This window comes from Hyperoodon ampullatus (assembly GCF_949752795.1).
Source record: "Hyperoodon ampullatus genome assembly, chromosome: 19".
NCBI lineage: Eukaryota > Metazoa > Chordata > Mammalia > Artiodactyla > Ziphiidae > Hyperoodon > Hyperoodon ampullatus.
In genome coordinates this window covers 25,089,851-25,114,450 of record NC_136932.1, presented here as the reverse complement: position 1 = coordinate 25,114,450, position 24,600 = coordinate 25,089,851, and the positions used below count along the sequence as shown (strand labels likewise).

Below are 24,600 nucleotides of genomic sequence, written 5' to 3'. Positions count from 1 at the left end.
CGACCGTATTCTTTGGACGACACCGTTTACGTTGGGGCCTGAGCACCGCGGATGGTCCAGAGCAGACACCCGGTGGCGCGATTAGGCCCCAGTCAGACCGCTAGTCCAAGTGCGCCTGTCCGCTCCTCAAACGGCTAGGCGAGTTCTAGCACACTTGTGCTCTGGCTGCGCTCACCCTGTGGGCTCTGCTCTAAACCCCCGGGTGAGCTTTAAAGGGCTCAGGCTGACTGCAGACGCGCCCCAGGGGCAGCAGGCACCGGCCTGAGAAAGCGACGGTGGTGCCCCCGAGAAGGCGCTGCACGCAACGGGCTCCTGCATACAGCAGGGGTTTGACGTTCAGGCGGCGTGTGGCGTGGGACGTTTGGGGGACCACACACGTGAAGAAACCACCGTGACCTTCCAAGTGACTCCTTACACCCTTTATCAGTGTTGCTGTGCACGTCAGTCAGCAGCTGCGAAGCAGCTCTGAGATGCAGGCGCTGTGGGCTTGGCTGCATTCACGTGCCAGACAAGTGACTGACTTCTGAATACCAGACATGACACCAGTTTAAAACGTATACCTTGGCAAAGAAATATACCATATCAGTGATTTGGGAGACCACTTACAAATAGTCAAAATTGCATTTGTTAAATCTGTGAAACCCCAGGATCTTCTGTACGGCTATTACTGAGCCATCCTTGCTCTTCCTGTTCAGCCAGAAACTAGAAGGAAAGCTCCTGGGACCCTTCCCACTAACAGGTGTAGTTATGGCCTGTCTTCTCCTCTCGTTTCCACCATCTCTCAGGGTTTTCCCTGTCCCTCCAGTATCTTCCTAGTCAAATAACGTCTCTGTGCATGTGTCATACCCTTGTCTGTCTCACCTACTCATGAATGGGAAGTAAAATGTATCTTTTAGACTATTTTGGACTCCTGCCCCCCACCCAACCTTGAATGAGTCTGGGATTGGATGCAGGGGAGAGGAATTAGATTCTGAATTCCCCTCCCATGAAAGTGAACAAACGCCCATGAGTCTGAGAGCACAGGTGTTCAACTCCCTTTGGAACCTGTCCTTTGAACTTTGGTTTCCTTACCTCAGTTACATCGATAGTTTAGAGCTTCATCCGTTTAAACATGTATACATAATCTTCATAAAAAAAGACCAGTATGCATGAGGACATAGAGTTCTCCCTAGAGAACTCTCTTTGTTTTATAAATACCATCTTTGTGTCCACTTTTGTATAGGTTATGGGATGGATAAAAATAGTTTCTCGGGCTTCCCTGGTGGCGCAGTGGTTGAGAGTCCGCCTGGCGATGCAGGGGACACGGGTTCGTGCCCCGATCCGGGAAGATCCCACATGCCGCGGAGAAGCTAGGCCCGTGAGCCATGGCCACTGAGCCTGCGAGTCCGGAGCCTGTGCTCCGCAACGGGAGAGGCCACAACAGTGAGAGGCCCGCATACCCCCCAAAAAATAAATAAATAAATAAAATAAAAATTAAAAAATAGAAAAAAAAAAAAAATAGTTTCTCATTGGGGGTTAGGGTGAAGGATAAAGCATTTTTAACATTACTCTTGTGCAAAATTTCATGCAACTAAGATGAAAATACAGACAGTGAGGTAATATTCCTAAACAATAACAATATTATAAATATTTCTGTTTTCTGATTTCAGCCTAATACTAGTGTTGTTTAGCTGATGCATTCTATTATCTTTCTGATTTATTTACTGTTTTTACCTGAGGTGGATAATTCCATTTAATATTTGTTTATCCATTAAAATTTTCAATTCAGGAAAGTAAACAAAAAATTGTTTCTTAATCATGCTCTTTACGTGATATCTTTACTTTGAATGTTTATTTATGAGTTTTATATCTTTTGTTGTTCAGGTCACCATATAAATAAATAGAGAAATATAGGAAAACATTTTTTTCTGAATTGCAAAATAGTCTCTTCTATAATAGTAGTGAAAGAGTCAGTTTTTGATTTCACCGTGTAGCTCCACAATGCTGTAGCAGAAATGGAAAAGGAAAAGTTTGAACTTCAAAAGCGGCACACTGAAAATATTCAAGAACTGCTTGAGGACACAAACATACGTCTGAACAAAATGGAGGGTGAATACATGGCACAAACACAGTCCACAGTAAGTCCTTTTTTTTTTTTTCTTTTCGTGTTTATAAACTGTCCTCTTCATCTCCATGTCCCCATGCTTCCAGGATGTGTGCAGTGCATAAATAAGTATGTTACAGAATTAAAAGAAAACATCTTACCTTCCCACTCGACACAGGTTTACATGTGACAGTGGACGGTCTCTTGAAGTTTGCCGTGGGATTTCACTCTGGATTGTTTGATGCCACTGTTTTTTTTAAACCCCCAGAAGCCTTAACAAATCTTTCTTCTTGTTTTCTTCACTGACTTTCAACCTAGAGATAATTTCTTTTCTTGCTTTATTTCTGTTTTATTGTTTGTTTCAGTCTTTTTAACTGAAGACTTGATTGTTTTTCTGAAAACGTCTAATGCTAGTGTGAAGACAGCCAAATTGGAGATAGGAGTAGTGTGAGCGATCGAAGACAGGTTTTCTTAGTAGATTTGTCTTGACTGAGGAGCCAGACACGGATACCACATGGGTAAGCCCCAGAGGGAACCCCTGAGAGCCCCCTCAGTGAGCACTGCTTGCAGAGGGTGGGTCTGAGGGTGTGAATGTTGTCAGCCTTTAGAAGCTCAGCTGACTTCCTGAGATACAGAAGCCTGGGCAGGTGGGCTGAGGGGCCCCTGGGCCAGGTCTCCTCCCGTCTGGAGCAAGTGCACCTTGTCAGTCTTGTTTCTGATGTATGATACGGCTTTGTGGCGTATGGAGCCCTGTGTCCTTCCCTGACCACTCAGTTCACCCAGGCCAGCCTGGCTTGGTCCAAAGTGCTTCCTTGATTTTAAAGCTGTGGAATTTGAGCAAGAGTCTATTACCCGGGCATGTGTTGGAGACCCTAGACCAGCTGAAGGGCCAATCTCAGAGGGTTAAAGGAATGGGATGCAGGATCCACAGTGATTTGGAGCCTGGGCTTTAGGTCTTGGGCTCAAATCCCAGATCCTTAAAACCGTGAGTGCCATGCGAGCTCTTCAAATGTTTAGTTTCCTCATCTGTCAGATAGGGTAACAGTAGTAGTAAAGTGTAATATATGTCGTTGAAAATACTAAATAAATTAATATACATAAGTTATTTAATAAGTGCTCAATAGATAATTGTTAATGTCTTTGAAATAGATAATTGCTAATGTCTTTGAAAATGTAACATACAAGAAAATTAATCAAGAGAGCCACATACATGAGAAAGTACTCAATTCAAGAAGTTAATCAATGTTTGCTTGAAGATGGCAGGTTGAACTTGGTGTTGGCCTCCATTCCCTCCCACAAAAATGGTAGTAAAGGGATAGAGAAAAAAGCATAACCAGAAGGACAAAGAGAGTGTGAGAGCAATAAAATTCTGGAGCTGGAAAGGCGATGGATGAGCTGACACTGACCCAGCCGGTTCAAGAAAGCAGGACCCTACATCAGCATTGGGGAATCTAAGAAGCAAACTGAGTTACACGCAGACCTTCCAGGGGCTCAGGACCTGTTGTACTGCTCACCTATGGAAGACAGGGTGCAGGTGCTGCTTCAGCACATGGAGAGCTGGGTGGTTTAAGATGCAGCTAGATGTGGGATTGGGGTGAGGAATACAAGCCAGCTTGTTATACCATTCCTCCTACTTTTGTACGTTTGAAATGTCCCATAGCAAAACTTTTTTTAATGATAAAATTAACAGCAAACGCCAGCCAGCTCTTTACATCCTCTCGCCCACACCGTGAAGCATGGGCCTGCGTCTCACCCACCTCAGCGGAAGACAGGAGGTTACCCTCCGGAGGGAACGGCAGCCTCTGGATTGGGACACGGGGGCACAGCTGGGATTTCTTAGCGCAGCAGCTCTCTGTGTGCAGAGAGCGTGTCCTTGGGGGGGCCCGTGAGGGGCCAGGTTGTAACCCTCTCCCCACTTTCCACCGCAGAGAAAGCAACAAAAAATCAGGTCACTTGTTATAAGGGGAAAAGTGCTAAGCTCTCCTCAGATTTCTTCACCTCAGCATTCCATGCCAGAAGACAGTGGAGCAACACTAAGAGATAAACTGAGAAAAAGCGTGGCCTAAGACGGTTTTCAAGTGAAAGACACAAGCAGTTTCAAACATCAGCAAATATCTTTGAGTTTTATATGTGTTAAATGTCACTCCAGTGTCTCTAGGTATGAGTATTGGGGGCATTATTTGAGCCCTTCAAATTTGTGTTTTTCATTTTTCTTTAATTCTGAGAAATTTATATACATTATTTCTTCAAAAAGTCTATCCTTACTACTCCTTGGGTCTTATTTTATGTTTTCTGTCTCCTTGTATTTTCTTCCTATCCTCTGCTCCTAGGATAGTTTCCCATTCTGATCTTATTCTTACCAATTAATTTTTTAGTAGATTTCCTTCTGCTGTATTTATTTTATTGTTTCTAATGTATCTATTACACCTTTTATTTCAATTATTATTGTTTTCATATCCAATATTTTAATTTGGTTTTTCTTTCTCCCCTTTCCTCCTTTTTCTTCTTCAGGAATTTCCTGTTTTTCACATTGTTAATAGATTCTTTATCTTCTTAAATATGCTTATTAGGCTTATTTGAAATTCTTGGTCCATATGTTTAATTATTTGCCTTCAGAATATTATATATTATATATTATTGCATTATATATGTATTATAAATTATAGTTGATATATTTTATTATTTATATATACATGTATTGCTGGCTTTCTTTCATAGTTGTCTGAAGGTGTCTAATTATTTTGTACTGTGAGCTCATGTCCTTTGGGTTTATCCATTTTTCTAAGGTGTATTGGCGAAAAGCTGGAAGACCAGATCCTTGTGGGGATCAATTATACTTTAAATAGTGAGGAGGAGGTGACCCTCAGGGCAGAGAGCCCCAGAAAGCATGGGACCACTGCTGAACTCTCCTTGGCAACTTCCCATTTGTAACACACAAACCTTTTTAACCCTAAGGAAAATGCAACTTTGGAGGGAAGGCATCTCCCTAGATTGTAGTATATCAGCCCCCAAGCTTTGGAGAGAGAGATGATCTTTTGATGAAAAAAGGTCTTATTTTTAACTTATTCAAACGTATCAGTCTTTTGTAATTAGTGCTTTTTAAGTCTATTTTTAATATAAATTGATTTATTTTATTTATTTATTTTTGGCCGCGTAGGGTCTTCATTGCTGCGTGTGGGCTTTCTCTAGTTGCGGCAAGCGGAGGCCACTCTTTGTTGCGGTGTGTGGACTTCTCATTGCGGTGGCTTCTCCTGTTGCAGAGCACAGGCTCTAGGCATGCGGGCTTCAGTAGTTGTGGTGCGCAGACTCAGTAGTTGTGGCTCATGGGCTCTAGAGCGCAGGCTCAGTAGTTGTGGCGCACAGGCTTAGTTGCAACGCGGCATGTGGGATCTTCCCGGACCAGGGCTCGAACCCATGTCCCCTGCATTGGCAGGCAGATTCTTAATCCCTGCACCACCAGGGAAGCCCTTTATGTCTTGTTAAACAAATCTTTCTCTAGTACAAGTGCAGAAAGGTTCACCTATATATTCTGCTAAAAGCTTTAAAGTTTTGTTTTTAACATTGAGTTCTTAGTCCATGTGGAGTTAATTTTGTGACTGGTATGAGGTAAGGATCTAATTTCATTATTTTCTACCTGGATGACCTTCTTCCCCACATGCCCTCCTCCCCCAATTCCTACTTTTGGCTAATTCCTCCTTTGCTCATTGATCTGCCATGCTGTCAGCTGTCAGACTTCCATATATATGAGGGTCTTTCTTCTAGTTGGTTGGCTAATTTCTCTACCTCTGCTAGTATCATACAGTCTTCATTATTATAGCTTCATGATTACTCTTGATGTCTGTTAGAGAAGGCTTCCTTTCTTCCTTGTCCATCAGAAGGGTCTTGATTATGCTGAGTCCTTTTCTTTTACATGTACATTTAGAATCAGCTTTCCAAGTTGATAAAGAAAATAAAACCCAGGGGTCTCTTGAACTCCTTTTGTAATGTTTCTTCCTGGGTCTTTTATATTTTTGTCACATAAAATTTTTATACTTTTGTTGTATAAAAGACTCAGGAATAAACATATATGTCATAACTTTTAACTCTTAACATGTATGTAATAAATATTTTATTATAGTTTATTGTACCTTGACTAGAACTTGCAGAAAATGTTAAATAATGGTGATGATAGTGGATTTAAAAATAAAATTTTTTTCTTTTGGAAAAAATATACCTATACTCTCATTATTGAAAATTTAGAAACGTGATATAGTCAAAAAGAAAAAAATGAATGTCTACCTAATAAAATTACTGTTATGGGAAGTGTGTGAGAGTGCCCATTCTTCTACGTTTTGGGCCCAACAATGGGTGTTTTAATTAAAAATAAACAGACAGACAAACCAAAACTTTGCCAATTTGATAGGCATCTTAGTTTCCTAGACTGCTGTAAGGAATGACCACATACCTGGTATCTCAGAACAAGAGAAATTTATTGTCTCACAGTTCTGGAGGCTAGAAGTCTGAACGCACGGTGTCCACAGGGCCCTGCCCTCCCTGAAATCTCCAGAGGAAGATCTTTCCTTGCCTCTTCCTATGTGGTTATCTTTTTTTTTTTTTTTTTGGCTTTTGTTTTTGGTTTTGGTTTTTTGATAATAGCCTTCCTAATGGGTACAACGTGGTATCTCATAGTGGTTGGTTTTGATTTGCATTTCCCTATGATTAGTGATGCTTAGCATCTTTTCATGTGCTTATTGGCCATTGTATATTAACTTTTGAGAAATGTCTATTCAAGTTCTTTGCTCTTTTTATGATTGTGTTGTTTGGTTTTTCCTTGTTGTTGAGTTGTAGGAGTTCTTTGTATATTCTAGGTGTCAATCCCTTATCAGATATATGATTTTTTTTAGTTACCTATTTAAAGACTGTCCAAATACAGTCACATTTTGAGGTGCTAAGGTGTTAGGACTTCAATGTATGAATTTGGAGGAAGACAATTCAGCCCATAACTATTGTATAAGTTAACAACAAATGTAGCATGCTGTATAAAAGTGAAAAAGCCTAAGTAGTTTTTGGCTCATAAGGTTAAATTTACCAGGCATCTAACATGACCAGGGGACAAAGTAGTAAACAAGAAGTCCCTTCCACAGTGTTCATGTTTCCATGGGGCGACAGCCAGTGAACAGCTACAGGTGTCCAGTAGTGATACGTGGTGTGATGAAAAAGAAGCCACTGTAAGACATGCATTTAAATGGGGTGATTTCAGCACTCCCTCTTTCAAGAGCACTGGAATCACAACTAACTGCTGAACAATCATCGATAGGAAGACACTGGAACTCACCAAAAAAGATACCCCGCATCCAAAGACAAAGGAGAAGCTGCAGTGAGATGGTACGAGGGGCGCAATCACAATCAAATCAAATCCCATAACTGCTGGGTGGGTGAGTCACAAATTGGAGAACATTTATACCACAGAAGTCCACCCACTGGAGTGAAGTTTCTGAGCCCCACGTCAGGCTTCCCAACCTGGGGGTCTGGCAATGGGAGGAGGACTTCCTAGAGAATCAGACTTTGAAGACTAGCGGGATTTGATTGCAGGACTTCAACAGGACTGGGGGAAACAGAGACTCCACTCTTGGAGGGCACACATAAAGTAGTGTGCACATTGGGACCCAGGGGAAGGAGCAGTGACCCCATAGGAGACTGAACCAGACCTACCTGCTAGTATTGGAGGTTCTCCTGCAGAGGCAGGCAGTGGCCGTGTCTCACCATGAGGACAAGGACACTGGCAGCAGAAGTTCTGGGAAGTATTCCTTGGCATGAGCCCTCCCAGAGTCCACCATTAGCCCCACCAAAGAGCCGGGTAGGCTCCAGTGTTGGGTCGCCTCAGGCCAAACAACAAACAGGGAGGGAACCCAGCCCCACCCATCAGCAGACAAGCAGATTAAAGTTTTACTGAGCTCTGCCCACCAGAGCAACAGCCAGCGATACCCACCACCAGTTCCTCCCATCAGGAAGCTTGCACAAGCCTCTTAGATAGCCTCATGCACCAGATGGCAGACAGCAGAAGCAAGAAGAACTCCAATCCTGCAGCCTGTGGAGCAAAAACCACATTCACAGAAAGACAGACAAAATGAAAAGGCAGAGGACTATGTACCAGAAGAAGGAACAAGATAAAACCCCAGAAAAACAACTAAATGAAGTGGAGATAGGCAACCTTCCAGAAAAAGAATTCAGAATAATGATAATGAAGATGATCCAGGACCTCGGAAAAAGAATGCAGGCAAAGATTGAGAAGATGCAAGAAACGTTTAATACAGACCTAGAAGAATTAAAGAACAAACAGCTAGAAGAATTAAAGAACAAACAAACAGAGATGAACGATACAATAACTGAAATGAAAAATATACTAGAAGGAATCAATAGCAGAATAACTGAGGCAGAAGAATGGATAAGTGACCTGGAAGACAGAATGGTAGAATTCACTGCCATCGAAAAGAATAAGGAAAAAAGAATAAAAAGAAATGAAGACAGCCTAAGAGACCTTTGGGACAACATTAAATGCAACAACATTCGCATTATAGGGGCCCCAGAAGGAGAAGAGAGAGTCCAAGAAGCACAGAGAGTCCCAGGCAGGATAAACCCAAGGAGAAACATGCTAAGACACATAGTAATCAAACTGACAAAAATTAAAGACAAAGAAAAATTATTGAAAGCAACAAGGGAAAAATGGCAACATACAAGGGAACTCCCATAACGTTAATAGCTGATTTCTCAGCAGAAACTCTACAAGCTGGAAGGGAGTGACATGATATATTTAAAGTGATGAAAGGGAAGAACCTACAACCAAGATTACTCTACCCGGCAAGGATCTCATTCAGATTTGACAGAGAAATCAAAAACTTTACAGACAAGCAAAAGCTAAGAGAATTCAGCACCACCAAATCAGCTCTACAACAAATGCTAAAGGAACTTCTCTAAGTGGGAAACACAAGAGAAGAAAAAGACCTACAAAAACAATTAAGAAAATGGTAATAGGAACATACATATCGATAATTACCTTAAACGTGAATGGATTAAATGCTCCAACCAAAAGACACAGGCTCGCTGAATGGATACAAAAACAAGATGCATATATATGCTGTCTACAAGAGATCCACTTCAGACCTAGGGACACAGACAGACTGAAAGTGAGGGGATGGAAAAAGATATTCCATGCAAATGGAAATCAAAAGTAAGCTGAAGTAGCAATACTTATATCAGATAAAATAGACTTTAAAATAAAGAATGTTACAAGAGACAAGGAAGGACACTACATAATGATCAAGGGACCAATGCAAGAAGAAGATATAACAATTATAAATATATATGCACCCAACAGAGGAACACCTCAATACATAAGGCAACTGCTAACAGCTATAAAAGAGGAAATTGAGAGTAACACAATAATAGTGGGGGACTTTAACACCTCACTTACACGAATGGACAGATCATCCAGACAGAAAATTAATAAGGAAACACAAGCTTTGAATGACAATAGACCAGATAGATTTAATTGATGTTTATAGGACATTCCATCCAAAAACAGCAGATTACACTTTCTTCTCAAGTGCACGCGGAACATTCTCCAGGATAGATCGCATCTTGGGTCACAAATCAAGCCTCGATAAATTTAAGAAAATTGAAATCATATCTAGCATCTTTTCCGACCACAATGCTATGAGATTAGAAATCAATTACAGGGGAAAAAATGTGAAAAACACAAACACATGGAGGCTAAACAATACGTTACTAAATAACCAAGAGATCACTGAAGAAATCAAAGAGGAAATCAAAAAATACCTAGAGAAAAATGACAATGAAAACACGACGATTGAAAACCTATGGGATGCAGCAAACGCAGTTCTAAGAGGTAAGTTTATAGCAATACAAGCCCACCTCAAGGAACAAGAAAAACTTCAGATAAACAAACTAACCTTACACCTAAAGGAACTAGAGAAAGAAGAACAAACAAAACCCAAAGTTAGTAGAAGGAAAGAAATCATGAAGATCAGAGCAGAAATAAATGAAATAGAGAAAAGAAAACAATAGCAAAGATCAATAAAACTAAAAGCTGGTTCTTTGAGAAGATAAACCAAATTGATACACCTTTAGCCAGAGTTATCAAGAAAGAGGGAGAGGACTCAAATCAATAAAATTAGAAATGAAAATGGAGAAGTTACTATGGACACCGCAGAAATACAAAGCATCATAAGAGACTACTACAAGCAACTCTATGCCAATAAAATGGACAACCTGAAAAAATGGACAAATTCTTAGAAAGGTATAACCTTCCAAGACTGAACCAGGAAGAAATAGAAAATATGAACAGACCAATCACAAGCACTGAAATTGAAACTGTGATTAAAAATCTTCCAACAAACAGAAGTCCAGGACCAGATGGCTTCACAGGTGAATTCTATCAAACATTTGGAGAAGAGCTAACACCCATACTTCTCAAACTCTTCCAAAAAATTGCAGAGGAAGGAACACTCCCTAACTCATTGTAGGAGGCCACCATCACCCTGATACCAAAACCAGACAGAGAAACTACAAAAAAAGAAAATTACAGAGCAGTATCACTGATGAATATAGATGCAAAAATCCTCAACAAAATACTAGCAAACAGCATCCAACAACACATTAAAAGGATCATGCACCATAATCCAATGGGATTTATCCCAGGGATGCAGGGCTTCTTCAATATATGCAAATCAATCAATGTGATACACCATATTAACAAATTGAAGAAGAAAAACCAGATGATCATCTCAACAGATGCAGAAAAAGCTTTTGACAAAATTCAACACTGATTTATGATAAAAACTCTCCAGAAAGTGGGCATAGAGGGAACCTACCTCAACATAGTATAGGCCATATACAACAAACCCACAGCCAACATCATTCTCAATGGTTAAAAATTGAAAGCATTTCCTCTAAGATCAGGAAGAAGACAAGGATGTCCCCTCTAGCCACTATTATTCAACATAGTTTTGGAAGTCCTAGTCACGGCAATCAGAGAAGAAAAAGAAATAAAAGGAATCCAAATTGGGAAAGAAGAACTAAAACTCACTGTTTGCAGATGACATGATACTATACATAGAGGATGCTAAAGATGCCACCAGAAAACTACTAGACCTAATCAATGAATTTGGTAAAGTTGCAGGATACAAAATTAATGCACAGAAATCTCTGGCATTCCTATACACTGACAACGGAAGATCAGAAAGAGAAATTAAGTAAACAATCCCATTCACCATTTCAACAAAAAGAGTAAAATATCTAGGAATAAACCTACCTAAGGAGGTAAAAGGCCTGTACTCAGGAAACTATAGGACACTGATGAAAGAAATTAAAGATGAAACAAACAGATGGAGAGATATACCATGTTCTTGGATTGGAAGAATCAACATGGTGAAAATGACTGTACTATCCAAAGCAATCTACAGATTCAGTGCAATCCCTATCAAACTACCAATGGCAATTTTCACAGAACTAGAACAAAAAATTTCACAATTTGTATGGAAACACAAAAGACCCCGAATAGCCAAAGCTATCTTGAGAACGAAAAACGGAGCTGGAGGAATCAGGCTCCCCGACTTCAGACTATACTACAAAGCTACAATGATCAAGACAATGTGGTACTGGCACAAAAACAGAAATATAGATTAATGGAACAGGATAGAAAGCCCAGAGGTAAACCCACGCACCTATGGTCAACTAATCTACGACAAAGGAGGCAAGGGTATACAATGGAGAAAAGACAGTCTCTTCAATAAGTGGCACTGGGAAAACTGGACAGCTACATGTAAAAAATGAAATTAGAACACTCCCTAACACCGTACACAAAAATAAACTCAAAATGGATTCGAGGCCTAAATGTAAGACCGGACACTATAAAACTCTTAGAGGAAAACATAGGAAGAACACTCTTTGACATAAATCTCAGCAAGATCTTCTTTGATCCACCTCCTAGAGTAATGGAAATAAAAACAAAAATAAACAAATGGGACCTAATGAACCTTAAAAGCTTTTGCAAAGCAAATGAAACTACAAACAAGATGAAAGGACAACCCTCAGAATGGGAGAAAATATTTGCAAACGAATCATCGGACAAAGGATTAATCTCTAAAATATATAAACAGCTCATGCAGCTCAATATTAAAAAAACAAACAACCCAATCCAAAAATTGGCAGAAGACCTAAATGGACATTTCTCCAAAGAAGACATACAGATGGCCAAGAAACACATGAAAACCTGCTCAACATCACTAATTATTAGAGAAATGGAAATGAAAACTACAATGAGATATCACGTCACACCAGTATTCTAACTGGTGCCCATTCTAGGGCATCATCAGAAAATCTACAAACAACAAATGCTGGAGAGGGTGTGGAGAGAAGGGAACCCTCTTGCACTGTTGGTGGGAATGTATATTTATACAGTCACTATGGAGAACAGTGTGGAGATTCCTTAAAAAACTAAAAATAGAATTACCATATGACCCAGCAATCCCACTACTGGGCATATACCCAGAGAAAACTATAATTCAAAGAGACGCATGCACCCCAATGTTCATTGCAGCACTATTTACAATAGGCAGGACATGGAAGCAACCTAAATGCCCATCGACAGACGAATGGATAAAGAAGATGTGGTACATATATACAATGGAATATTACTCAGCCATAGAAAGGAATGCAACTGGGTCATTTGTAGAGACGTGGATGGATCTATAGACTGTCATACAGAGTGAAGTAAGTCAGAAAGAGAAAAACAAATATTGTATATTAATGCACATATGTGGAACCTAGGAAAATGGTACAGATGAAGCAGTTTGCAGGGCAGAAATAGAGACACAGATGTAGAGAACAAACGTATGGACACCAAGCGTTTTGGGAAAGCGGTGTGGGTGGGTGGTGGTGGTGGTGGGATGAACTGGGAGATTGGGATTGACATGTGTACACTGATATGTATAAAATAGATAACTAATAACAACCTGCTGTATATAAAATAAATTTCCAAAGAAAATCAGTGGGATGATTTCATCCTCAAGGAGGTCGAAATTGGTTCTTGGGATTAAAAAACTTAGATATTATAATGGATTGTGACCCTCCAGCGGGCATAGTTTATAAACAGCAAGACTGTAGTATTAAAATTTCATAGTAGGGGATGATTAGAAGAAAAATATCTAAACTGGCTTCTTAGTTAATTGACTAATGGCAATAATTTTTTTTTTTTTTTTTTTTTTGCGGTACGCGGGCCTCTCACTGTTGTGGCCTCTCCTGTTGCGGAGCACAGGCTCCAGACGCGCAGGCTCAGCGGCCATGGCTCACGGGCCCAGCCGCTCCGCAGCATGTGGGATCCTCCCGGACCGGGGGACGAACCCGCGTCCCCTGCATCGGCAGGCGGACTCTCAACCACTGCGCCACCAGGGAAGCCCCAATAATTTTTTGTTTGTTTGTTTTTTTGCGGTACGCGGGCCTCTCACTGTTGTGGCCTCTCCCGTTGCGGAGCACAGGCTCCGGACGTGCAGGCTCAGTGGCCATGGCTCACGGGCCCAGCCGCTCCACGGCATGTGGGATCCTCCCCGACCGGGGCACAAACCCATGTCCCCTGCATCAGCAGGCGGACTCTCAACCACTGTGCCACCAGGGAAGCCCTGGCAGTAATTTTTAAGAAAGGTTGAGCAACACTGGTACGAGGAATAAAGCAGAGGCGAGTGCTACTGCGGACAGGTGCTGGGGAGCCTTTCTTCTGAAGGTGGAATGCTTACACAGTGCCTTTGAGAAGTATGGGGGCCGTGCGATCCTCTGGGAAAAGCGTTTCGGGCAGAAGGAATGGCCTGTGCAAAGGTCCGAAAGCTGGGACTGTCCGGCAAGTTCATAGAAGAGCAAGGGGCGGCGTGTGAGCAGAAAGGAGCAGAAAGGAGTGTGGTGGGAAAATTCGTCAGTGGGCAAATCAGGGAAAACCCTGTATTGAATTATTGTTAACAATCCTTCATACAGTTCAGTGAATTTCTGGTATATTTGTATTGAATTTGTATTGGATTGAGCACATGAAAGTGGTTCCATCTGACTATTATTTTTAAAGAATCTGTCTTGCTCTGTGCGGAGAAAAAACTCTGGGTGGCCGAGAATGGGAGCCGGGAGACCAATCAGAACGCTGGTGTCATAGGTCCAGGCGGGAGAGGTGGGCGGCTTGGCCTTGGGTGTCAGTGAAGAGGTGAGAACTGCCAAGTGCTGCTACTGTTCCCTGGGATGGAGAAGCCTGAAAGTGGATCAGGTTTACTAGGGGGAAAAACCAAGGGTTTATTTTCTGGATAATCAGCATAGTGGTGATATTCAAAGCCATGAACAAAACCCAGGTTTATATCTGAAATACATTTTCGTCATCTCAACATCCTAAATTTTCACAAAAGTGAATAAATATATTAAGTAATTTTAGGGTTGAAATTTATGAAACATATTGACTGTCTAAAATGCCTACTGCATTGTTATATTTCATTAGTCAAATATCATTAAGAGAGTAATAGCTTTCACAGTGGAATTTTAACTTTTATCAATTTAGGATGTAAAGTAAAGTGATACTTTGGGGCCAAGAGGTTACTGTTAGAGAAACTTCATTATATTTTTAATGAAAGTTGAATTTAAAAATTAGCATTCAGACCTTGTCATTAGGTAACAGTAAGTATAGAGAAAAATGGACAGAGTCTGTCAGCAGCATTGAATTTAAGTATCATCAAAACTAGACAGATCTTGCTGAGCCACTCCTGATTTAACAATTAAACAAGATAGAGTTCAAGGCATGGCTTAAGATGAAAGATGAGACTGTCACTGAGAATTAGTTCCTGTTTTTAACAAAACAAATTAGTTTTGTTCTTTCAGGCTTTTTTCTGTTTTTGTTCGGTCTTATTCTGTTTCCGTGCCATTTATTGTAAGCAGACAATTGTATAGATGATTAGACTCATGTCTTTCAGTATTGGCAGGGATTTTCTTGTGTGAAACTAATAATTAAACATGTAAATACTGTATTTTTTTTTTTTAGTTTTGAACTGTATTAAATTTATTTAGATAAACAGAACACAAAATACTGGTGATAGAAAAGTCACATTTTTATAACTAAATCAGTGTGGAGTAGCATGTTACATTGCTCTTTTACTTGGAAATATTCCAAGTTCTTTTGAAATAAGATATATAATTCTTCATTATTTAGTCTTAAACAGAGTCCCTTAAACACTGGGTTTTTAAAACAGTATATTAGAACTTAGAAATATGAAAATGATAGCAAAATTCTTAGATGCTTGGGGAGGTGACAGCTGTAAAGTACAGGGCTCTATTCATACCAGGGTTTAGACACACAAAGTCTGTGAGTAGTTTTATTGAGATTTTAGGCTTTATTAATGGAATTCTTTACCCATTTCTGTACCATGGATGCCACTGTCAATCTTGTGAAGTTTATGCACCCTTTCTCAGAATAATATTTGAAAATTTAATAAAATATATGAGATTGCAAAGAAATTATATTGAGTTACAGTCAGCAAAATATTAATAAATCAAAGTCATGATAAAGTAATCCATATGCTTCTAAACTAATGCAGTAGATATCAAGATTTAGCAGTGGGCCTAATAACTATTGTAATTTATGAATAATGAGGAGGATAAACAATATTAGTGATTATCCAACACTGTATGGACTATGGAAATATCTGTGTTTCTGTTATTCATAGGTATTGCTAATACTAACTTGGTTGTTGACTGTGTTCATAGTTAAAGGGAAATGCTGAAGGTCAGTTAGTTAGGGGACTGAAAATAAAGAGGAGCTATTTTTTTCCATTCAAAGTCCCTGAGACTCTGAATTCTATTCATGGACCTGAATCAAGTTTAAAGAGTTTCAAAAGGGCCTAGACACGTGAAGTATTGTGTTAACTATTATTAACTGTTATTGTTAGTGGCATGTGGTGATTCATACAGCAGCTCGTCACTCTCTGAGATGGCCAGGATTTGTCATTTTATAGTCGCCACCAGAATTTTTCTCCCAGCCTCACAATTTTAAAGAAAAAACTCCCATATAGCACCAGTTCATCATTTTGAACAAGATGACCATTTAGAAAAATAGATTTTAGTTTTTAGGACAGTTTTAGATTTACAGAAAACTTGAGAAGATGGTACAGAGAGTCCCTATATACCCCACACCCAACTTCCCCTCTTTGTAACATCTTACGTTATTTTGGTACAGTTGTTACAATCAATGAATCAACAGGATACGTTAATAAACTGAAGTCCATAGTTTATTCAGTTTTCCTTAATTTTTACCTAATGTCCTTTTTCTTTTCCAGGATCTCGTCCAGATACCACATTGTATTTTCTGCTTAGGTTCCTTTTGGTTGTGACAGTTTCTCAGACTTCCCTTGTTTTTAATAGCCTTGACAGTTTTGAGGAGGACTGTTCAGGAATATTGTATAATGCCCTGTATTGGAATTTGTCTCATGTTTTTCTCATGATTAGACTGGGGTCATGGGTTGAGGCAGTAAGATCATGGAGGCAAAGTGCTGTTCTCAGCATATCACATCAAGGGTATATGCTACTAATGACTTACTGTGGATATTAATCTTGATCATCTGGCTGAGGTAGTGTTTGTTAGGTTTTCCACTGTGAAGGCATTCCCTCCTTGCCTTTCCATACTGTCCTCTTTGGAAGGAAGTACCTGTGTGCAGCCTGTGCATAAGAAGTGGGGAGTTATACTCTCCATACTTCAGGGTGGAGTATCTATGTAAATTATTTGGAGTTTTTCTGCGTGGGAGATTTGTCTCTTCTCTCTCATTTATTAATTTATTGAATCATTTATTTTTATCAATATGGACTCATGGATGTTTATCTTATGCTCTGGGCTATAATCCAATATTCCTTTATTTTGTTGCTTGAATTGTTCCAGCTTCAGCCGTTGGGAGATTCTACAGTAGGCCCCTCTGCCCTTTTGACCCACCCCATCAATGTGGGTTACAAGGAGACTGTTATTAGAAACCAAGATCTGTTTGCTGGGTGTACTTATTACTGCTGGGGTGTCATTTCTTTTATGTCCTCTCGCCAGATAGAGTATTTGTGTATACATAAACCTGTATATATATGCATATCTATAAACATTAGTATATGTAACCATCTATATCTGTATTAAGCTAAACATAATCTCTTAATGATGTCTGTAACTCTAAACCATTACCACATGGATTATTCTAGCCTTCTCCTCCCCTCTGTAAATTCTCAATCCAACATTGGAAACTTGGCCTCCACCATCGTCTTCTAATTGTTCAATTTCAGTGTACAGAAATGGATATAATCAGAGTTGTTGATCCATATCCCCATGGCAACCAACTTTGTCAACTAGGGAACAGTGCTTACGTGCAATTCCTTTTGCCTTCGGTCTCACAGATGCCACTCATTTCAAAATTGCGTAGGACATCACCTTCCCCGCTACCCCTTCAATGAGGTTTTTATGTATTTGTAATAGAACTAGATTCTTTTATGTATTTGTAATAGAACTAGATTCTTTTTTCACAGCCTGCATTTCTTCCGGGGAAGAATGTGCCAGTTTTCTTGGCATATTAGATTTTGAACCTGGAAGATTTATGATTTTTCCACTTCTCATCTCCTGCATTTAGTATTTTACTCAATCATACTATTTACTTCTCTGAAAATTTTCCTGGACCTGCTCTCTCCCCTTCTGTTTCCATAGCTACCACTTGAGTTCAGGCCATTGTTGCCTCATTCCGGAATCTTCCAGTAGCCTGCCGGTCGCTCTCCCATTCTCCTCTTGTTCCAAATCCCACAAGTGCAGTTTGTCCCATTTTCCCTTGACCGAGAACTTGAATTACTAATCTGATGCCTATTATAACTTCTGTCTACAAGCCATATCCTTTTAAGAACTCCAACCTCGTCTTCCGAGTGCCACCTCTGAGTTCACCATGTGTGAATATATTCTTTGTACGCAAGGTAATCTGTTTGTTCCTTCTCTGATCCTGTAGTTATTAACTCTGGAATTCCCCTCCCACACTGTTTGTTACAGCCTGAAAAATGTGATTCTACATCAGCATCTTTTTTTTGGGGGGTGGGGGTACGGGGGCCTCTCACTGCTGTGGCCTCTCCTGTTGCGGAGCACAGGCTCCGGCCGCGCAGGCTCAGCAGCCATGGCTCACGGGCCCAGCCGCTCCGCGGCATGTGGGATCTTCCCAGACCAGGGCACGACCCGGTGCATCGGCAGGTGGACTCTCAACCACTGTGCCACCAGGGAAGCCCTAGGGCCACACTTAATAGTATCCTTGCACCAGAAACCGTGCCAGCTTCCAGCAATGCAGGTGTTGAACACAGGTGCCCAGTGATTGAGACTTGGTATCAGAATGGTTCTGTTCTTTGTTTCAAGCCTGCTCATGCCTCACTCTGTTTCTTTTGCTGTCACTCTCACCCCTCTTGTGCCTTGTCTTTCTAGTTTGATTGGCTGCTATCCTGCTTTTCTACTCCTGAACCCGTTTCCTAACTTCCACTCTTTGTCTTCCCTTTGGTGGCTGTTCTGTTTGGCACAGCTCTGGGACTTCCTAACCTTGTGCCAGTCTTCACAGACAGTACCAACTAGGTTGTTTTGGCCCATTTCATGGGCTCTTTATTTATTATGTATCTCCTGTGCTAAACATGTGAACTATTTGAATTAATTGGTAAGTGACTCTCAGGAGAAGTAAGTCTTTGACTTACTTGTTTGGTCTGTGTTTGGTCTATGTTTGTTGGAATTAGTGTGGACATCATCCATACAATCCATTTCCAAGCGTAGCATGAGCCTGAGGAAATGTGTTGAATAGCGTGGTAAAGGAAATGGTTTTGGGGCCTACCTTTTTTAGACTTAATTTTTTAGAGCTGTTTTATTCACAGAAAAATTGAGGAGGAGGAAGGTAGAGAGATTTCCCATGTACCCCTGTCCCTACTACTGGCATGCAGAGCCTCCTTCCATGGACATCTCCCACCAGATGCTACAGCAGTCACAGTTTATGAACCTACATTGCTGCATCATCACCCAAGGTCCATAGCTTCCATTAGAGTTCACTCTTGGTATTGGATAGTCTGCGGGCTTGGACAAATGTATAATGACATATATTGATCTAAACTTACAGTATTACACATAGTATTTTCACTGCCCTAAAAGTCCCCTGTGCTCTACCTGTTCATCCTTCCCTCCCCGCAACCCCTGGCAACTGTCTCCATAGTTTGTCTTTTCCAGAATGTCATATAATTGGAGTCATACAGTATGTAGACTTTTCAGATTTGTTGCTTTCTTTTTTAAAAAAAAAATTAATTAATTAATTTATTTTTGGCTGCATTGGGTCTTCATTGCTGCGCGCGGCCTTTCTCTAGTTGCAGCGAGCAGGGTCTACTCTTCATTGTGGTGCATGGGCTTCTCATTGTGGTGGTTTCTCTTGTTGCGGAGCACAGGCTCTAGGCATGTGGGCTCAGTAGTTGTGTCTCGGGGGCTCTAGAGTGCAGGCTCGGTAGTTGTGGCACACAGGCTTAGTTTCTCCACGGCATGTGGGATCTTCCCGGACCAGGGCTCAAACCCGTGCCTCCTGCATTGGCAGGCAGATTCTTAACCACTGAGCCAGCAGGGAAGTCCCAGATTGGTTTCTTTTACTTATTAATATGCATTTAAATTTCCTCTATGCCTTTTCATGGCTTGATAGCTCATTTCTTTTTAGTGCTAAACAATGTTCCATCCTCTGGATGTACCAGTTTATCCACTCACCTACTGAAGGGCATCTTAGTTGCTTCCAAGTTTTGGCAGTTATGAATACAAAGCTGCTATAAACATCTGTGTACAGGGACTTCCCCGGTGGTCCAGTGGTTAAGACGCCATGCTCCCAATGCAGGGGACCCTGGTTCGATCCCTGGTCAGGGAACTGGATCCTGCATGCTGCAACTAAAAAAAGATTCCACATTCAGCTAAAGATTCCGCATGAGGCAATGAAGATCCTGTGTGCCCCAACTAAGACCCAGCGCAGCCAAATAAATAAATTAATTAAAACAAGACAAAACATCTGTGTGCATATTTTTGTATGGACACAAGTTTTTAACTCATTTGGGTAAATACCAAAGAGCATGATTCCTGGATTGTATGGTAAGAGTATGTTTTATAAGAAACTGCCAAACTGCCTTCCAAGATGGCTGTACTACTTTGCATTCCTGCCGATAATGAATGAGAGTCTCTGTTGTTCCACATACTTGTCAGCATTTGTTGTCAGTGGTCTGGATTTTGGCCATTCTAATGGGTGTGTAGTGGTATCTCATTGTTTTAATTTGCATTTCCATGATGATATATGATGACATGTGATATGACATCCTTTCATATGCTTATTTGTCATCTGTATATCTTCTCTGGTGAGGTGTCTAAGTCTTTGACCCATTTTTTAATTAGTTTTTTATTTTATTATTGTTAAATTTTAAGAGTTCTTTGTATATTTTGGATAACAGTCCTTCATCAGATGTGTCTTTTGCAAATATTTTTCTCAGTCTGTGGCTTATGTTCTAATCCTCTTTTTTTTTTCTTCTTGTGGTACATGGGCCTCTCACTGCTGTGGCCTCTCCCATTTTGGAGCACAGGCTCCGGATGCGCTGGCTCAGCAGCCATGGCTCACAGGCCCAGCCGCTCCGCGACATGTGGGATCCTCCCAGACCGGGGCTTGAACCCGTGTCCCCTGCACCGGCAGGTGGACTCTCAACCACTGCGCCACCAGGGAAGCCCATGTTCTAATCCTCTTAATACATATTATCTTTTATGGAATAGAAAATTTTAATTTTAATGAAGTCCAGTTTATCAATTATTTTTTTCATGCATTGTGCCATGGACGTTGTGTCTAAAAAGTCATTGCCAAACTTAAGATAATCTAGGTTTTTCATATGTTATCTTCTAGGATTTCTGTAGTTTTGCATTTTGCATTTAGGTCTGTGATGTTTTGAGATAGTTTTTAAGATGTGTCTAGATTCTTTTTTTTTGCACATGGTTGTCCATCTGTTCTAGCACCATTTGTTGAAAAGACTATCTTTGCTCCACTGTATTGCCTTTGCTCCTTTGTCAAAGATCAGCAGACTGTATTTATGGGGGTCTCTTTCTGGCCTCTCTGTTCTGTTCCATTGATCTATTTGTCTTTTCTTTTGACAGTACCACAGTGTTTTGATTACTGTAGCCTTACAGTAAGTCTTGAAGTAGGCAGTGTCAGTCCTCCAACTTTGTTCTTTTCTTTCAATTTTGTATTGGCTATTTTGTGTCTTTTGTCTCTCCATATAAACTTTAAGAGCAGTTTGTCCATATCTATAAAATAACTTGCTGGGATTTTGATTGGTATTGCATTAAATCTGTAGATCAATTTGGGAATAACTGACATTGACATTATTGAATCTTCCTATCCATGAACATGGACTATCTCTCCATTTATTTAGTTCTTTGATTTTTCTCATTCTTTCATCAGAGATTTGTAGTTTACCTCATGTAGATCTTGTACATATTTTGTTATATTTGTATGTATTTCATTTTGGGGGTGCTAATGTAAATAGTATTGTGTTTGTAATGTCAAATTCCCCTTGTTTATTACTAGGAAAAGTGATTGACTTTTGTATATTAACCTTGTATCCTGCAACCTAGCTATAGTGTCTTATTATTTCCAAGGGTTTTTTTTTTTTTTTTCCCCTTCCCCATCTTTCCCCTTTGGTAGCCATAAGTTTGTTTTCTATGTCTGTGAGTCTGTTTCACTTTTGTATATAGATCCTCTCTTCATTTGTATTATTTTTTAGATTCCACATATGATTGATATCATGTAATATTTGTCTTTCTCTGACTTACTTTACTAAGTATAATATTCCCTAGTGTCTTATTATTTCTTAATGTCTTATTATTTTCAAGAGTTTTTTGATGTATACCTTTAGATTTTCTACATAGATGATCATCTTTTTGTGAACAGAGACAGTTTTATGTCTTTCTTCCCGATCAGTATACCTTTTATTTCCTTTTTTATATATTGCATTAGCTAGGATTTCAAGTATCATGCTGAAAAGGAGTTGTGAGAGAGAGAGCATCCTTTTCTTTTTCCTGATCTTAGTTGGAAAGCTTCTAGCTTCTAACCGTTATCTGTAGGTTTTTTGTAGAGATTTTTCCTCAAATTGAGGAAATTCCCCTTTATTCACATGTGACTGAGAGTTTTTTTTTTTTTTTATCATGAATCAGTGTTGGATTTTGTCAAATGCTTTTTCTGCGTCTATTGATATGATCCTGTGATTTTTCTTCTTTAGCCATTGATGAGATGGATTACATTAATTGATTTTCAAATGTTGAAACAGCTTTGCATACCTGGGTGAGAGTTACTCTCTTTATTTCTATTATTGATGAAGTAATTGGAAGTGCACTCTTCATACTTGTATGGTGCTAGAGTAGGAGTTGTTGTTATAAAAAGTGAAGCATAATCTTGTTGAGTTAGAAAAGTCTTCCATCATAAAATTCAGGATGGACAGTTTAATTTGTTCAAATGGGAAAAACACTACATATACATATTTTTGAATGAGATGATTTGATCATTACTCACCATTATACTGCTGGTATGGGTGTAAAGAGCAAAGTAAGGAAAAGGTTAGAGTTGTTCAGGGCAGTTTGGAATGCAAGAGTCAGAAGGTAATCATATGAAACCCAGTTGCATTGCCACTGCCTATTAGAGGGGCAGATTGTATAGGTATATGTACAATGTGTATTTTGTTTTACTTATTTTATTTCTATTTTATCATATATATTTTATATATAATATATATATTTTAATCACTGTTACTCTGTACAATGATATACAGACAACTGAGATCAAAATATTGTTTCAACATCCTGGACTTTCTTCTCTGATTTGTTGGGTATGTTTTCCTCTCACCTATATTTTTCTTTCTCATATAACTAGTACTTTTATTCTTTTCTCTCATGTCCACTGTATTCAATATTCATATTGTAGAAAGATGGCTGACTGCTTTTCTGGCTAATAGAAACCCTTTTTCCTTAGCAAATTCTGGAGAATCACTTATTTGTATCAATTCAATACTCTTTGCCTTGGTTTCTTTAACAATTTCTAATATCTTATAAGGATCACATGTTTCTTTTTGCATTAAGAAAAAGAAAAAATGGATTTTCAAAAATAGTTTGAGTATAGGGGGAATATCTTTATCCCTATTTCGAATTTCTTGTGTTCTATCTTTACCTTTTATAACACACACACAAAACTTTTTGGTATATTCTATGAAGAACAGATGTGTAGGATGGAGATTTTGAAAATTTAACAATTACCCTATTTTAATTAAAAAATATTGATAGTCTACATATTTGTATTGAGTGCTTACTACAAGCCAAGCACTGTTCTAGAAATGAGAGATTTATAGTGAACAAAGCAGTGTCTTGAGCTTACATTTTACTGGTAAAGGTAAACAACAACAATAAAAAAACAAATATATGTGACAAGTACTAAAAAGAAAAATGAAGGTTAATAAAAGAGAAAGGAGAGTGGTAGGAGATGAGAACAGAGAAGCCATAATAATCTCTTCTTTCTCTGAGTGGAAGGGAAGTCACTGGATGGTTTTGAGCAGGAGAGTGATATTTGATTAATGTTCTGAAAAGATCATTTCCTTGAAGTTCAGTAACTTTACCATAACTGTGGCATTTTTCATCTGTGTCAGTTTTATGGTGTGCCCTTTGTACAGTTTTCTTATAGTATGTTTTTTATTTTCTTTAGGTACACCAATAATGTAAATTTGAACCATCATTTTTCTCTTTTCTACATCTGTTGTTTGCTCTTGTGTTTAATTTTTGTCCATTCTGGTTTGCATGCTTTCCACAAGCTTTTCCTTCATTTTTTTTTTAACTGTATCTCCCCCCTAACCATTCTTTTTTTTTGGAGCTATTTTCATTTTAGTTTTCCTTTTCCTAAGATCTGTGTGTTCATGTTTCATTACTTCCTGTCTCTCAATATAACTACCTGAGATCTTACAGTTTTTCTCTGACTTTTTTTTTTTATAGAGGTGAGGTTTACTAAGTTTTTATGGATATGTGATTTTTTTGCATATTGTAAAAGATGTTCCTTGTGACACATTTGGCATTGATTTTAATCTGTCACATGTAAGTGATTTTATTTAGTGAATATTCTTAATTTGTCTTTTGTTTTTTCTGCCTTTCCTCTCATTTCCTTACCGTATATTTATATAGATTGAATCCTGGCCCATTTTTGATTATTACTCATCTTTCAATATACAGATTTCTTCCTTGGCCAGTTATTTGAAGACAGTTACTGGGTATATAGGACCAGGACCATGTTCCATCATAGCATGAATTTCTTACTATGCAGGGATGTATGTGAGAGAATTCTTTGAGCATTTATTGCTCAATAGCTGCAGTAATGCTTCTCATAATGTCATTTCTTTCCCTTAATTGCCCTAGCCATAGATTGTTTCCA

At 39.4% G+C, this 24,600-nt stretch overlaps 1 protein-coding gene across 1 annotated transcript in view; it reads left to right on the top strand.

The window, feature by feature from the left end:
- CEP112 (centrosomal protein 112) overlaps positions 1 to 24,600 on the top strand; it is a gene marked incomplete at its 3' end in the record, with an annotated part of 254,693 nt that overhangs the window by 78,694 nt on the left and 151,399 nt on the right. Inside the window, exon 12 of the mRNA XM_079725522.1 lies at positions 1,974 to 2,117. Coding sequence (XP_079581648.1) covers positions 1,974 to 2,117 — 144 coding nt within the window. The remainder of the gene's footprint in view (positions 1 to 1,973; positions 2,118 to 24,600) is intronic.